The following is a 16,717-nucleotide window of genomic DNA, read 5'->3' as shown; positions in this document are numbered from 1 at the left end:
ACAAGGGAGAGATTACACTCTCAGACAGCTATTAGCAGGGATGAGGCTTTTCTAAACAAACAAAAAAAAGAAGACGATCAATACTGTGTTAGTTTACCAAGTGGAGTCATCATTGTGGCTTTGGAGTATTTATTTTCTGCTCCATTGTTTTTCTCGACTTCTCAAACGTCTGTGGGCCGTATTGGCAATCCAATTTAGTTTGGAGGGGGTCCCTGGGAGGCCTATTTCTTTTCGCGGGCAGTTCTGTGTTAGTTGCGGGTTTGCTTGCGGTGGGCAGTTCATTTGGTGTTGTAATGAATCCTGATTGGTGAGTATTACCTTCGATAGTGGACAATGACTGGGCTGTCCAGAGGGAAAACAACACTCAGGGATGACAGAGCTCTGCTTAGACCTCTGGGATTGCAGTCCCTCTTCTTCATTAGACAGGAGTGTCTTACCAAGGAGAGCAGAGGAAATGGGAAGAGAATGAGTTGACATGTGGACTGTTGCTGCTCTCGAGTGGGTATGTGTCTTGACAAGAGGGCCAATGTTCTTTAAAGGCCATTTATTTATCTCTCACTGCTGATTCCTATCCATGCCACGAGGAGAGACAAGTGTTCTCAGCAGCGGGAGATTAGTTTCAAAAGGTTTTAATGGAAAAACCTTTAGTAGTTGTTTTCGGACAGAAATCTCATTTAATTGGTTTGAGATGTTTTCTAGGCGTCTTTCCTCTTGGTCTACGTGAAAAACAACCAGTTCAATTCAGGTAACACTGGCTAAAACCAGTGCAGTAGCAGCACACACATCATTAGAGAGGCTCCCATCATTTTGCTTCAATAAACAAGCGTAATTAAGCGACCTCATGACCTTTGCAGACAATGGTGCCTTTTGTCAGAAAGTACCAATAACAATGTCAACGAGCAATAAAATTAATCTGAGTATTCACGGCATCACAGAACATAGAAAACAAGCCACAAACACAGACTGCTGGTGTCATATACTGTACTTCCCCTGCTATTGTCCTCAGGAGGTGAAGACTGTAGGTAAAAACATAATGTTTCCATCTTTTTGTTTTGTCATGAGTAGGTGAATAACCAAAGGGGACAGACAGTTTACAGAGCAATCTCGGCTGTAAGCAGTATCTAATTAACCATGTAATTCCATAAATCATAGTCATTTTGCCTAATAAGTTATCTACCAGACAACATAAATGTTGTTACTGGCTGACAGATAATGCCAAATAATGCCAAGGGCTTGTAAAATTGTGGAAGTCCACGAGTAATTCTTCGGTGTATTTATGCAGGCACATATCGGTCAGGACACAAGTCTTTGTTGTAGTTGCCTCTTTGATTTCAGCCAAATAAAATCTCACAGCAGAGAAATCAGTGGCATCTTGTATTTATGGCTCAAATGGACCAAACACAGTCTCTTCTTCTGTATTAAATACTGAGTAGTTTTGCAGGTATCCCACAAATACCATTCAACATACAGAGTCACATTCTACATAGTTTTGCAAGTATTTACTTCCTGAATTTTAGAGGCATTAATTATGATGCTGATTGATTATCAGTGAATCAGTAAAAACGGTTGGCTTAGTCGTCTAATTTAGTTCTGCAGTCCTGATATTTCAAAGATCTCTTTTGGCTAAATGTGATCCTTTTACAGCATTTAATTTTTACGATCAGCTCAGCAAGATTTAGATTTTTCTCTGTATGTAGTTTGAGGAACATAAAATATACTGTATGGTCCAATTGAAATTCCTTGCCTGTCTGTGTTAATCTTAGGAAATGTTTAAGATGGACAGTATAATAATAACCAGGACCTTTGGCAGAAATGGATCTGTCTTGGTGATTAAGCCATTGTTATTCTGCCAAACAATAAAACTGAAGGACTGCAAAAATGAGTATACACTACATCAGGACATATCAGGCTTTATTATGCCCATGTTAAATTGTGCAGCAGATGATCAGGTCAGAACCACATAATTTATTGAAAGACATGTAGTTTCCTCCAATTCGCTTTGCCAGCTAGGGTTGTCAAACTCTGACAGCTGGCACAGATCGGGACAGTGTGTTGCATTATGTCCATCCGCTGGTTACCATGGAGCTGCATTAGAAAAGACAAAAAGCATTTCTGGCTAATTTTATTACAATACAGGAATAGCCCACATAATGTGCAACAGTAATTACGTTTAGCACAGTGCGCCCGTGCTCTCCCTCAGTGATGAATGAGAAACATTGACCATGGTCTGCTAGTTTAAAAATCGCCATTAGCCTATGCTACTTAGGGCCAGAACATTTCACATTTTATGCTCTTGATCTGCTTCACCACTGAAATATTCATTTGTTTTAATTGTGCATGTTTTTTTTCATAACCACAAAGACAATAAACATGTTCCCTGAGTGTTGCAAATCAGAAATGTGTTTTTTTCCCACCAAGTTAAAATGTGAAAGCGGTTGTCCAAACAGTGGGGTGGAGCTCCTGTCCTAGCCGACAAAATAACAACTTCAAATGTTGTCCCCTATTTTCAACTAATGGGCTTATTTCTGCATCGTCAGTCATTCTCTCCTTGGGGAATATGTAGTCTCAGTATAAAAAGCTTTGCTACTGTGCCACATTACAACCCCACAATATGGAGGGATCTCAGAAATTAATGCCAAGCACTGTAATGCTTCACTATACCCAGAAAAAAAAGCTATTTACAGGAAATATTCATTAAATTATTGTTGAATATAAAGGAACTCTTTGGTAACCATTTGTTTCCTTACAAGCCCATAAATGTCAGTGCACTATAGTAAGTATATTATAAAAATGTGTCTTGTTTTTATCTTTTCCAATTACAGAGTTGACTCAGTGTCACAGGAATAAAGTAATATTCAAACATATAAAAGCAATTTTAGTGCCAAATACATCAACTGTAAATGTAGTGTTTTCTGCAAAGATATAAACCTTACTTTCCTGCCCACTAATTAAACATTTAAACAGTTTTATGAGGTTTGTTCACATCAATCTTGAGGGTTTTTTTTATTAAAGTTTCTACCATTCTTCACAACTCTTCTTTCCCAGTGTCCTCTATATCGCACAAACTTTTCCACAATATTTGCTGCCCAGCCTTGTCCAGAAAATTAGGAAACTTCCCTTGGGCACATAAAAATGTCCGCTGTGCATTCCTATACTGTGCCCGGTAATCTCTCTTTGGCTTTGTTGAGAAAATGATTTGTTCCTCCAGGAGACCTCGGCTCATAGCCCTGAGACGTTACTGTTTGATTTCCTGCGTAGGTTTTTAGAGCTTTTTGCTGGGGGACCGCAGCTCTGGCTCCAGTGCCATTTGGCAGAGACCCCCATGGGCTCCTTTTTACTTTCTTGTGCTCTCTGTTAATTTCATTACTTTCGCTGTGACCTCAATTAGCAAAGACTTGAGCTCAGGCGGTGACATTCTGCGCGACAGAAGAACAAACCTGGTGTAAAGCTCAGTCTTATTGGGGAAGTGAGAGGTGGCTCTTTCTAACAAGGTTCACATTTTGTATCCTCTGAAGTCCATGTGGCTCTGTTAGATCCTCTGTAATCTGGCTTTGTTCTAAAAACTGCCTCAGTAGGAAAGGAATGAATATGATAATTTAGCAGGTAAACTCATAAATGCTCACAAAATGTAGCATTTTGCATTGTGTGAATGATGGACACTAACATTTTTGCAATGTTTGAAGTGCATTTTTCTCATATTTACATCATAAGAAGTCTGTCAGAAGAGGAATTTAAATATTAAAAATAATAAAACTGCTCATTTGGAAAAAATACATTTAAAAACCATGTATAAATATCTTAGAGTCAAAAGCAAACAATCATATTGTCGGTAATATCCTACTTTTAGCCAGTAGCATATTAAAGAAAAAGAATCCCACCCTTCAAGCCCTTCACGCTTTCACACTCAGGCAGCGCAGAGGCATGGGGAGTCAATATGTCAGCATTTATGGATGCCCTGCGGAGCTGCACAGGGCTGTCAGGCCCCTATTCATGCTCTAATGGCCCCCTGAGGAGCTCGTCTCTCCGGGCTGAAAAGGCCGGGAGGCCCAGTGGACGCCCTGTTGTTGAAGGTGAGCGTGCGCTCTCATGGACGCGCCGCGCCTTCATCCATATGACAAGAGCCATAAAAGAGCATCGCTCTCGCTGCTTCTCCCTCTCTGTCTCCTCTGCTTTTCTCTCTTGTGTCCCCCCCTCCCCTTCTCCCACTTTCTCCCCACCTCAAACAGAGAAAAGGGGGCTAATTGTTTGTTGTGAGAGCCAAAGATTATAGAGCCTCCCATCTTTCTTCCTCCCCTGCCTTTTTCTCCTCTTTTTCAAGCCTCTACTCCTTTTCTAAAGAATGTGATTCTGTCCGAGAGACAAGGGAAGAAAAGTATTGGAATTTTCCTGAGGAATGTTGATGTAAAAGAGCCTAAACTCTGACACTGGCGGTGAAACGTTGTGCATTCGGTAGCAAAAGCAAGGAGGACTCTTCTAGTTTCATCAGGTAGTAGTTAAGTCTGTTTGAAGTTTTGAACAACTACTTCTTATGTTGAATAGTTAAAAATATGTGTGTAATTGCAGTTGGAGCAAATTTTATATCTGTCTCTCCCTTCTGACTCGTCATGTCTCACCACTTGAATCTGAATAGATTTTGGGACAAGTGCCCTTGGCCCTCAGGCACCTGCTATGAACCAATAATTGACATGATAGGCATGAGACAAAGCTGAATTCAATGACATCTGTCCATAAAGGTGAGCTGAAGATGATTTTATTTTAGATAGACGGTGGATTTTTAATATCCTTACGTATAGTTACACATCTCATCCAGATTCAATTTCAGCTAAATGTCAAATTATGGCCCAGAGAAGGTCACTGACAACCAGAAGAAATTGATGATGCATTTTGGCATGTTACCAAACCAAGTAAACAGTTAACTTGATTCTGCCACATATTAAGTCCCTTTTACAAATTGTTTAGCATATTTATCTGAGTATTTTAATCTAATATACTGTATATATAAATGCATTCATACTGAAGCTAGGCTCACTTTGAGAGTTTTGTTTTTGTTTTTCACTCGCAGGGAGATAACTACAGGAAAAGATTATTCATAGAGAATTTGTCTTTAAAGCATTCTGGTTATCGCTGTAGTCTATCTTGTATTCACATAAGGTTCCTATCTCAGATACATCCTTCGGTAAATGCCTTGAATCACATGCCTCCTTTAACTTGGCAACCCCTTTGGGATGAACAGGCAAGTGCATTAAACAGAGATGCCGCTCCATTCTCAGAAAAATGCAAATTGGGAAGTTGTTAGTTATTTGATGTTGCTGCACGATCCCCCCCGCCCCCGAAACATCCCTCCACTCCAGTGTTGGTGGTTGAATCGCATGCAGTCCTGGGGACAGGCAGGGCTGTTTATATGCAGGCCTGGAGCAGCAAAGACAGCACAGAGACAGATGCATGTCAGAGATAGCAGATCCCATCTCAGGCAGATGCCTCTTATCACAGGCCTGTTTGCATAATTAGGCCTTTTGATATTCACCCCCTCTGACTGACAAAAAGTATAATTGCAGTATCAACTACGACAAAAGGTAGGCACAAAATAAACAAGTCAACATAAATAGGGAGAAAAGATGTGGTGTTATTTTTGTCCTGTGGGGAAAAAAGAGGGAGGAAAAAACAGCATTTTTAACTAAATCTGCTGTCAGTCACAGTCAACTGGTGTGACTCGGTGCTCAGAGGCTGGTCCTGTGAATGCCTGCAAAACACAGAGCGTGAGGCCTGATTGTAATTATGCTGGAACTAATATGCTTTTCAAAATGAGCCATTATGAGCTAATGCTGCACTGCCAAAGCCCTGTCTGTTTTTGTCCCTCTGTCTTGGATAGTTTGCAAAGGTATGGCTGATATTGAGGCCATGGGTTATGATATCAGAGACAGTTTGACAAGGATGAACACTACTTTTTTTTTTTTTTAGGCTAATACTGTTCACAGGTGAGTTAGAGATGAGGGATAAAGCACCTGACACCTGCCTCACTGCAAGAACATGTTTCTTTTTATGCTCCTGCTTGTAATGTTTTTATTTTCTGATTATTACATGACACACCTGTGCAAAAAGATAATAATTCTGTTCGCTTTCCTAGTACATTTTACTGTTTTTCCTTATTTTAGTACACATCTGGCTGGAAGTATACTGTAAATATGGATTATTTAAGCCACTTTAATATGTGTATTTATATATTTTTAGCATAATTCATAACTGGTTATTGCTTTTCAGATGATATAACACATTTTTCATGCTGTTAATTGTAATGCTTCGATGATCATTTACTTTTGGGCCATATTTGTTTTAGATTTTTTTTTCCAAACATTACCTCACAGTATCAGATGTCCTGACTTAGCTAATATTTTCAACCACTTGGCTGACATGAAGCTTATTACTGACATATAAATCTATAACCTCACATATCTCTTGGTTAATTGCTGGTATTGAGTGGACAGCTGTCTGTTTAATCAGCATTACCTCAGCGTCCCAGGGGTAAAGGTGGAGGACTGGACTGGACGAGTCTGAGGGGTTGGAGGGAGAAGACAAGAAGGGTTTGGAGGAGTAGGTGGGGAGGGGGTGCAGAATGAGGAGGTGGGGGGGTTTGAGGAATCAGGGTGATGAGGATCCCATCTGTAGTCTGAAGAGTCTGTCTGAGGGGTCAGCAGAAGAGCATCAGGGAAGAGAGCAGGCTTTAAACCTCACAGTAACCTTAAAAGTATTAACTAGCAGCCCAAGTCCTTGAAGAGAAGGAACTTTGCTTTATCTGAAAGGCCTGGCTGGAATTAAAACGTCATTAAAGCAAAGGCACACCGGGGTGAAAAGACGTGGCAGTTCTCCACATCTCTGGCCACATCGTTGTTAATCATTGCAACATATTAGTTGTCATTGTTCACGAATAGTGCAACCATAATTAGTCTGATGAGTTGATTTGAGCTTTCCAGCGCGACAATATCAAAACATGACTTAATTTTTACATTTTTTGGATGAAGTTTTGAAATTGCACCAGAAATAGTATTCACTATTGGATTTGATAAAGATGGAGGGACAGAAAAGTGACAAAATAAAGTTACTCACTCAGTATACAGACAAGAAAATACCTTGAATTTTGAGTGTGCTGTTGATGGACACTATTCTCCCACAATGCAATGCACAAAGGAAATGGCGGAGCTGCTCACAGCTGGAAAATATTTCAAACTAATTTTGAAAGGAAAAGACCTCAGAAAACAAAACAACAAACAAAAATTTAGTAGGCCTACTCAAGTTCAACGAACCGAATGAAGTTTAATGTTGCAGCTTGATTGACATCTGACAGTGCAAGTATTGAATCTTTTCCTGTTAGTATAAAACAGTTAAAGTATTTATTTCTTAAGGATTAGTAGTATATATTGTACTGTATACATTTGGTATGTAACATGAATCTGGAACATTATAAATTAGCTTTTGCCCATATAAAGTGATCATCTTTTTATTTGTATATCAATTTTATGTAAAACAGAGAGCGGATCAGTGATGTATCTCCTTCAACTGAATCTTTGAAATATCGCCTGTATTGAATCCATCCCTTTCTTAAATCATGACATTCGTTAAAATGTAAGGTAGCTATTACCCAAACAATTCCCAGTGTTATTTTTAATCTTAATCAAGCACTTACCTAAACAAAGCAATTGGCAAACCTGATTAATTTCTATTTATACCGACTGCGATTTTAAATCAATATCGGGGGAAAAACCTCAGAGAGCCCCTGGAGGAGAGTACACGGTAGTAATCATGCCCACTGGATGGCACATAATGAGATTCTAATTGGACAATAAGTAATGAGACAAGGCATGAGTGGTTTATCAATATCCCATGAACCCGTTGAATGGAATTACGCAGTTGCATTATACAAAGGTCTAATCAGAATGTACCTTTTTGTGCAGAGCGGACCATTAAGGAATTGACCTCGACACCCCTGCAGGGACTTTGTTTGCTCAGTCTTAATTTTGTCTTTGATTATTAACATTGGCACATGTGCCAGGGGATAAAAGAGGCATGATATTTAAATTTTAAAGTGTCGTTATCCAGCAAACAGACTGAAAAGTGGTCATTTTCTCTCTTTGTTCCTGCTAGTGCTCACTGACATGTATTCAGGCCGGTTTTTAAATTATCTGCTGTCTACAGAGGAGCGAGACTCTTCCAGTAACACCATCAGACTCTGTCTTCCATCAGAATGGAGAGCAGCCATGCGTTTTTAGATACTTTCTGTCCTCTACGCACCAAATGTAGTCAGCATATAGATGAGTTTTACATCCAAACTGCAATCCCAGTTGGCCCCATGCAGCGTGTGCCATTTTCCATTTTCCCTTACTCATTACAGGCAGGGCTGTTGACCTTGTGCTCCTGTTTCATGTACTAGAACAGATGTGTTGGCTCTGGAGGGCTTAATGGAGAGCAGCAGTCCAAGCTATTGTCTGCTGAGATTTATCAGTCATTAGCTTGATAGCATGTTAAACGTGACACTGATTGCCACAACGGTTTACTTGCAAAAATAAAGTCTGTGAAAGCACCTCGAACAAAGGGTGAAGAGACAGTGACAGGGAAAAGAAAATAGTTTGAGGAGGAGAAGACTTTGGTGTCTTTCTCAGAGCCCCTTGAGTATGTGTCTACGCTGGCCCCCACGTCTCCCTATAGGACACAGAGGTGACTTTGGAAAGTGATCTGCACACTGCCGGGCTGGTCTCAAGTGTCGTCATGGCAAGTTACTGGGCAAATGGATATACGCATCCTCATGAAAACCAACAAAGGGATATGTGGTGTATGTACATATTCAACTTTGTATGTTCAAGGGTGTTCTGCAGCGGAGTGAGCCCGTGCTTCAAGAATCAATCTTTATTAAAAAGGATAAGACTGAAGAATTGATTTAATGAATGCGGCCTCATGTCCTGCGGCCACATGTAATCCGCAGAGAATCATTGAGCATGAGCTCAGGGGGACAAAAAATGTTCGTAGAAGACTCATAGAGTGGCCTGTAATGATAGTCTCCATATAATCCCATAATTCCTTGTTTAATTAAACTCTGGAGCTGGCCTTGAGACTCCGCCAGCTCTGTTGCTCTTTTGTTCTCACAGTTGTTATTTGGAGGCTAGGTTTGAGTATTCTTTTGTCCTCTTATGTTGAAAGATTTCACTGGAGTGAGCTATAAACAGAGATCGGAGCTGGAAACAATGAATTAGATGGTAGGAACTCACTCAGGCGAAACATTCAGGTGAGCATTATAGTTTTCATTTTAGCTGAATGGTGAAGGGCCTCTGTCAGAAGCAGAAATCTCTCCATACACCCTCTTCTTCAATATCTTCCTTTATTTTCCCTCTCCCACACTTTCTGGACTGTGCATGATGCAATCCAACTAGCCCTGGAGCAACACTGGCACATCATGCCGCCTTGTCAATGTCTCAATGAGGAAATTATGAAAATATGAATTTTATGACATGAAATGAAAAGGGCCATGTAGTTTGAATAGACATGCAGAGGAGGTGAAAATGATGCAATTTTCTAAATTCAGTTATAATGGTAATGTGCAATGGTAATGCGTATTTGCTGTCAAAAATTTCCCTGTCGGCCTGGATTGTACAGCTTTGTGCTGTATCTATATTCCTCGAGCAAAAATTCAGCTTAGTTGAATGCCTAAAAAGTAATGTAAAATATGTTCTAATTCATTTAATGACAGCAGATGGAAACACACGGGACTGAATGGTTTTGGTGTGATATTGTGTTCTATTTTACACACTTTGGCTGCGCTGTGTATGAGCAGTGTGCCCTGGGCCAATGAGAGAGAAAAGCAGGGTGAGGAGCAGCAAGGTGGCCTGTGCAGATTAACCCCTCTACCCATCAACACCCCCGCTCCCCCTCAGCCCTCTGCCTTAACTGCCTCTGGGGCCCCTCTCAGAGGCAGGATTGTGTATCAGGGCCTCCTCTATATTAAATAAATATCCACAGATTAAGATAATATTCTCCCAGTTGTATATTGAGAGAGAAGTAGCTGTCATCTGAATCCTCTGTGTTGCCTGCCCGGCTCTCTTGAGAGTGCAGATAATGCTGTTGGTTCTTGATCAGTTTCAGCTCACATTTGATCTTATTTTCTACAAACATGCACTCAGATAACAGACAGACTCCTTAGATTGCTTTTTTATTCCATGATCATACAGATGGCCCTCTCTCCTCTTCTTTTCACCTCAGGTAACCGCACAGATGATGGCTCAGATGTAGATTCGGAGCCCGACTTGCCTCTGAAGAGGAAGCAGAGGCGCAGTCGCACCACCTTCACCGCCGAGCAGCTGGAGGAGCTGGAGAAGGCTTTTGAAAGGACGCATTACCCAGACATCTACACCAGAGAGGAGCTGGCTCAGAGGACAAAACTCACAGAAGCGAGAGTACAGGTTAGATTGATGAACACACACATCGTTCTGTAATAATTCTGCAAGTCGGTTCAACCAAATAATGGAAACACATATTCTCTCACCTATAGTGGTATCGAGACATGCAGAATATATCCAGGTTTTGAAGCATCCTTGAGATTTCTGCATTCACCTCTAATTGTGATGCTGAGCATGAGCAGAGTGCGGGATCTTCTTTTCTCAAGACTGAAGTGATACTTTGCAACGCGCCTGCATCTGAGATAATTGGATATGCGAATATCTCCTTTGAAAAAATAGCATTCACCATAATACAATGGAGGGAACTAACATTTTAAAAATTCAACAAAAACATCTCTATCTAGAAACAGTGTCCTCCACACTCACTCAAACATTTTATAGGGGCTATTTCTTCAGCAGAAAGTAGTTACAAAGACTGTTCACTGTGAGCTCTTTGGGTTATTCAAAGTAACTGGGACTTACTTGGGATAAAGATGCTGCTTTTTGCTTTAAAGTATTCCATGAACCACCATTGTATTGAGATGGAAGCAGAAATCTCAGAGATGGCTTTCTCAAAACCCTGACAAATAAAACTATCTGCATGGTTAGCTAGATACAATACGATAAGTGAGGAAATGTGTTTTGTTTGGGTTTTTTTTTTGTAATTTGGGTGCACTGGTCCTTTTAACTCATGTGTAATTGGAGTTTGGCTATGTTAACTGTAAAGACTCCACCTGTCAACATCAATACACTGTGGTAGCTCAGTGCTGAGAATCAGAATATTTGATCTTTTAACATGCAGCCAGTTGTAGAAGCTCACACTTTTTTCATCTTCTTTAGGCTGCAGTGGACTCTACACTGCCTGAACAGCAAATACCGAAATTCCCATAAAAACATTGCAAAAAGCGATGTGACTGAACTCACACTCACTTATTAAACTCTTGAAAAAGTAATAATAAAGCCCTTCTTTTACCCACAGCAATGATGTATTCATCTGTCAGGTAGATGTTGCCCTTTTTATTGTATTGCAATGTGCGTGTAAGGGAGTTTGCATGTTGGAGCGGTTTGACAGAGTTGCTCCCCATTTTCACACCTCAGACCCTGCAACCTGTCTAACAGCCTGGGTGCCATGCGGTTATATGTAAGATTGAAGGAAGATATGTACAGTAGAGTTATAGCAGCAGCTGTTCTTCCAAAGACGGAGAGAAGGAGAGAAAAAAGAGAAGAGGAGAGAAAGGGAATGCATTCCTGATGGATTTCTCATTTCGGCCTTTGGCCAGGATCTCATCCCATCACTTTCAAGCTCGCCGCTGCTTGTAAAACCCTCCACATATCACACAGGGTTCCTCATCCTCTCCAGGGACCCTATGCCCCGACAACAACATTAATCAATCAGCCGCTAGTAAAAGAAAAAAAAAAGGTCTGGGGCACCCCTCTCGTTTTACCACAGTCGTTCACACTCCCTCTGAACCCCCCAAACTCCACACCGCATGCTAAGTGTTCATCACACTACAAACATGCAGTTGGGGTAACTGATTCCACACATGTCTTTGTCCATCTTGAAACCCCCCAACACGCAAGGATGTGCTATATGTCTGAGTGTTTAATGCCTCACTCAAGGGAGGAGAAATTTATCTCATGGCTATTATAAGACAATATATTCATTTTTTGTGTGTTGTGCGTGTTTTTTAGAGATGAGAATGCAGTAAATGTGGACAAGAAAAGGGAGCAGCTATTTGAATTAAAAGTTTCATCAGTATTTTTTTTAAAATGTAAAATCTACTCTAACACATTCTGATGGTATTTAGAAAGAAAATTCAATGTGGCATTTTGGAGACTGAGTTTCAGATTTAGCCACAAAAACTGTACAAACTACATTTTTTGCTTCATTTTGAAGATTGTACTAAATTCCGCGTTCAAACACAACACTCTGCAGCAATTCAAAGCCATCATGGAGGACTAACATCTTGAATTCGACGGAAAAATCCATGCATGTATTAGCACCTATGTATTTATGGAGCCTGACAAAAATATCTAAACATGAAAGCAAGAAAAGAGAGAAAACGAAGTGACTGCTGCCTCTTTGCTGTTAGATAATAGATTTAAATGATGTCATGTGAAAACCTGAGGAATTTGAGTCATGGCTATAATTTGTTAATGCAGTTTTCCTCATAATCTAATTCTTAAAAGGCTTTGAAAGTCTAAAAAGGTCAACTCAAACTTAATTTTCTAAGAGGGTTACAGAGAAAGGGGCTCTGGTAGCCCAAATAAATAATGCCCAAAGCTATGCTGCAGTTTGGTGAGCATGTTCGAAGAAAGATATGGAACGATAACTAGAATTTTATGATAGTTTTGACAAAGTATTTAACAAATTCTGAAATATTTCAACATTTAAACCTCTTAATGAACAAACAGATAATAAACTAAATCTGGAAAATAAACTAAATCTGGAAAATTTTGCTTTAAATGTGAACTTGATGGTGTGTGCATTTGTGTGTTGTTTGTATCACAGCATTCTGAAAATGTCCACCAGCTGGGCTTTCACATAGGTGCCCAAATGGCCCATCACAGGGCAGGAGAGAAGAGACCCTTTGGCCTGAGAGCAAGCTGCTCCAGCACAGCTGCAATGACGCATCTTCCAGATGTTGTTCAGAGACTAATCGGTGTTTGGGGTTGAGAAAGAAACTATAGGCAGGGGGTGTTGGAGGGGTCTCACAGACTCATATTTTAACTCGAATTTATGTCCGCGGTCATGGTTCACTGTTATCCGTTTGTCATTAAACATGGTGATAATCTGGAAAGCAGTTTTCTCTCAGGTTGGGTGCAGTCAGAGGTAAACGCTACTCGTGAGGGGAGCGCCTCTGCAAACATGGTTTCACTGGCACTCAACCGCCAGACCCCAAAGCTGTGTTGTAAATTGAACTGCTAGATTCTTGTGGAAGTGATGAGTGTTTGGCTTAGCGCTGACTCACAACCTAAACTCACCGCCTCATAAACACAGCTAACTCCCTTGTGTCTGCCCTGGCCTGCCATTTTAAGATCCTTTCACCATCCATCTTTATCAGCCCCACTGCCCCTTTCAGCGGAGCTACCAGCGCTCCTTCACCACCACGAGCCCCGCAATGGTTTTATCACCCCAACTGACAAATTGTGGGATATGATCCATATCTCTCAGCAATTAGTTCCAGGCTGTCTCAGTGGGAGGGGATACTGCCAAGTCTACCTTCAGTATTTCCTCTGCTGATGTAGTGTGTGCTGCCACTTTCCATCTGATAACCCACAGTTTTAACAGGAGCGGGCGGCAAAGCCATTCCATGAGCTATTAGAGAAGAGAGCATCATTTGTGTCCTCGGAGGAGTGGACCAGGTGGGGGTAGCTGTCGCCAGAACACGGCACTAAGGAGGGGGGTGCAAGCAATAGGCTGCAGGCCGCTGTAAATCAACGCTCGCAGATGAAGCAAATTACATTCTCTTCTATTTAGACTGAAGTTTTTAAGAGACTGACTCCTGAATCTCGGCTGGGGCTCATCATCCCAGCATGCTGCCGCCGGCTCGCTTTACCGAATCTGTCACATAGATCCTCTTTCATTACCAATAAACATTCTGCATGTAGCTATTATAGTTAGTGGAATCTAATAAGGTATAAGCATTGCTTTTTACGAAGCGTGCAAATCAATTTGGTAAAAAGTTTCTCTCTTTATCTGTGGCTTGTGCTGGCCTGTTGATGCATGGAATGAAAAAGAGACCTATATGGAGACTATCTCAAGGGGCCCCGTGCACCAGACTACACCATTCCCCACATACGTATTTGTAACAGCCAAACTCATGCTGATGCTTTTAAACAAGTTTCCAACATAGCTAGTGAAAATATAATCCTGTAGGGATATATCACAAGGTAATACACAATTTTCCTGATTGTTATAATATCAGTCGAGTACCAGCGGCAAAAGAGAAAATCATAATGGAGCTGAGTGGTGACAACCAAACCCAACAGGCAACTGTATTCCCGCCAGTATGGGTTTATGTTTCATAAAGGAATAAATAGGATTTATGTAGATTGTAGGGGAGAAATTGTTGCAATGCATCAGTGTGAATGTTCTAACAGTTTCTTATTATTAGAATTTAAATGACTTTGGTACAGTGCTTCTGTACTCCTGATACTTATCAAGCTAATCCCACTCTCCTCTCAAATTCACACTCCTAGCTACTTTAATTAGCATAGTGCCAGTCTGGAAGGCAAGCAGGGAGGGAATCAGAGAGAGAGAGAGAGAGAGAGGAAAGAAGAGGGGAAGGAGAGAGGAGGAGGAGGAGGAGGGGAGGGGTATTGCGTGGTATGAGACAGAAGAGGATTTGTGTGTTGAGGCTGGTTGCATCACCCCTCTGTGTTTTTGTGGATATGAAGTCAGCAGCACATTTTGTTTTGTCATTATCTCGGCTCTTGGTATTCATCTACCGAATGTTGCAAATTGACTCCTGAAAGGCGTCACATATTCAGTACTTCCCTTTGACAAAATGATTCATGGAGGATTGTCTGAACGGGGAATTCTGAAATATGAGTGATCCTATTTAAGAGAAACAACACGGAGACGTTTTTACTGCAGTGCAGTGTCACGCGTTTACAATGTTCGGCGTGCGTATTATCGCTGATCAGCAATAAGAAAATGCAAAATGCCACTTGATTGTGAGGAATCGATTCTTTTGGCTGCGAGTGAATGTAAGATTAAGGGCAATGAAGCGATGCGAGCAGCCAAACTTGAGCTGGAGACCAAATCTGTGTCACTGTACTGAATGCCATGGTTGCTGAAGGTTTGTTATCCGATTGCTGGTTTGAGGTTTGCATCTAGACCCTCTTCTGGTCATGCTGTACAACAACCTTCACCCTTTGTCCTCCTCATTTAAGTATTCCAAGGCTTTTGTTTCACAAGCTTCTATAAGTCAAGCTTATAAGTCTCCCCCCCCACCACCACCACCACCCCCCTTCCTCCCAAAAAACTTCCTCCACAACCATTCAGAGAAGCATCGCAGTCTTGTCCAAGTACACTTGGACAAGACTGCAGGGAATGCAGGGAAACCTTTTAGTCCGTGAAAAGGAAACAGAAGTGAGCCACATGAATTCAGCTGCACACTTGTAGGTAGATAGGGAGACATGGAGGAGCGCTGCAACTCTCTGTGCTGCAGAGAATTAAACTGGATTGGGGAGAGCAGAGGAGAAAATGTGGTCCAAGGTGACTTTGTGATCAGGTTCCAGAGCGCAGCCTCAAATCCTCAGCTTCAGGCTGTGTGTTAGCCTGTGTGAGAGTGAATGTGTGTATGTATAAGTGTGCGCTTGCAATGTATGCATGTGTGCGATTGCCTATATGGGCACTTGTGCGCATGTGCATTGCCACTTGTGTACATGTTTATCCCAGTGTGTGCTGAGAGCCTGATGATAGTTGAAGTATAAGTCACTCAGTCAGTGACACATCCTCCTGTCGTGTCCCATTTATACAGTATATATTAAAGTGGACACACTGCATCTGATGTTTGTGCATGCTAACTCAACAGAGCTGCTGCCTATTTGGTAGTTTAACACTGCAGCAAGCTTGTTTGTTCAAATAAAGAGAGTAGTCTTTCCTCTAAGCTTTTCTGGCAGCTGGAATGAGATAGTTTTAAGATTCCTGGCAGAAACAAGAGGCATTATAACAACTAATGATGAATTCTTATAATGCCTCATCCCATAAAGGCCCTTTTCATAATAAATTTCAATTGCATGAAGGTGCAAACCCACAAAAAGCATTTAGGTGTATGCTCAATATTTATGATGGCTTCTATTTGCAAAGGCAAGAACACATAAATTTACATTAAATCTAAAGTGGTAAAAATCACAGGAAATGCTGGAGAAATCAATTTTGAAGAGGAAATGTTGTGGTGAGGTTGTGGAGCAGCCACAAATAAATACGTATTGGAAATATTTTTAGTAAAGTTTTGACAAGATGCTAAAATGTAAAAAAGTAAAAAGAAAAGGAAAAAGCAAAGCAAACGTTTAAGTGTTTTGTGTCTGCCATGATGGAACACCTCCTTCCTAAGCTTCGATAACAAAGGGGGAAGGAAGTTAAAGTGAACATAAAAGAGGGGTGGGGTGAGTCGATGAGGTCGGAGGTGAAGTGGCACTGCGGTGTGGGGTGATGGGGAGTGTGTGGAAGGAAGGGGTGTGCCCCCCGTGCCCCTCCCCTGGGCCAGGCAGCTGTTTGTCTGGCCCAGTAGGAGCTTAGTTCAGACCTTGGACCACGCTCCACTACATCCCAATAGCAGAAATTTCAC

The 16,717-nt window shown here is 41.2% G+C and overlaps 1 protein-coding gene across 2 annotated transcripts in view; it reads left to right on the top strand.

Annotated features, from left to right (window-relative positions):
• The window catches only part of pax7a (paired box 7a), a 47,190-nt gene that overhangs the window by 12,377 nt on the left and 18,096 nt on the right, over nt 1-16,717 (top strand). For both annotated transcript variants that reach the window (XM_044350256.1, XM_044350255.1), the window contains exon 5: nt 10,243-10,442. In XM_044350256.1, the coding sequence (XP_044206191.1) occupies nt 10,243-10,442 (200 nt within the window). The remainder of the gene's footprint in view (nt 1-10,242; nt 10,443-16,717) is intronic.

Source organism: Thunnus albacares, chromosome 4, assembly GCF_914725855.1.
Source record: "Thunnus albacares chromosome 4, fThuAlb1.1, whole genome shotgun sequence".
NCBI lineage: Eukaryota > Metazoa > Chordata > Actinopteri > Scombriformes > Scombridae > Thunnus > Thunnus albacares.
The sequence above is the reverse complement of the archived record's forward strand: the minus strand, read 5'-3'. Positions and strand labels throughout refer to the sequence as shown.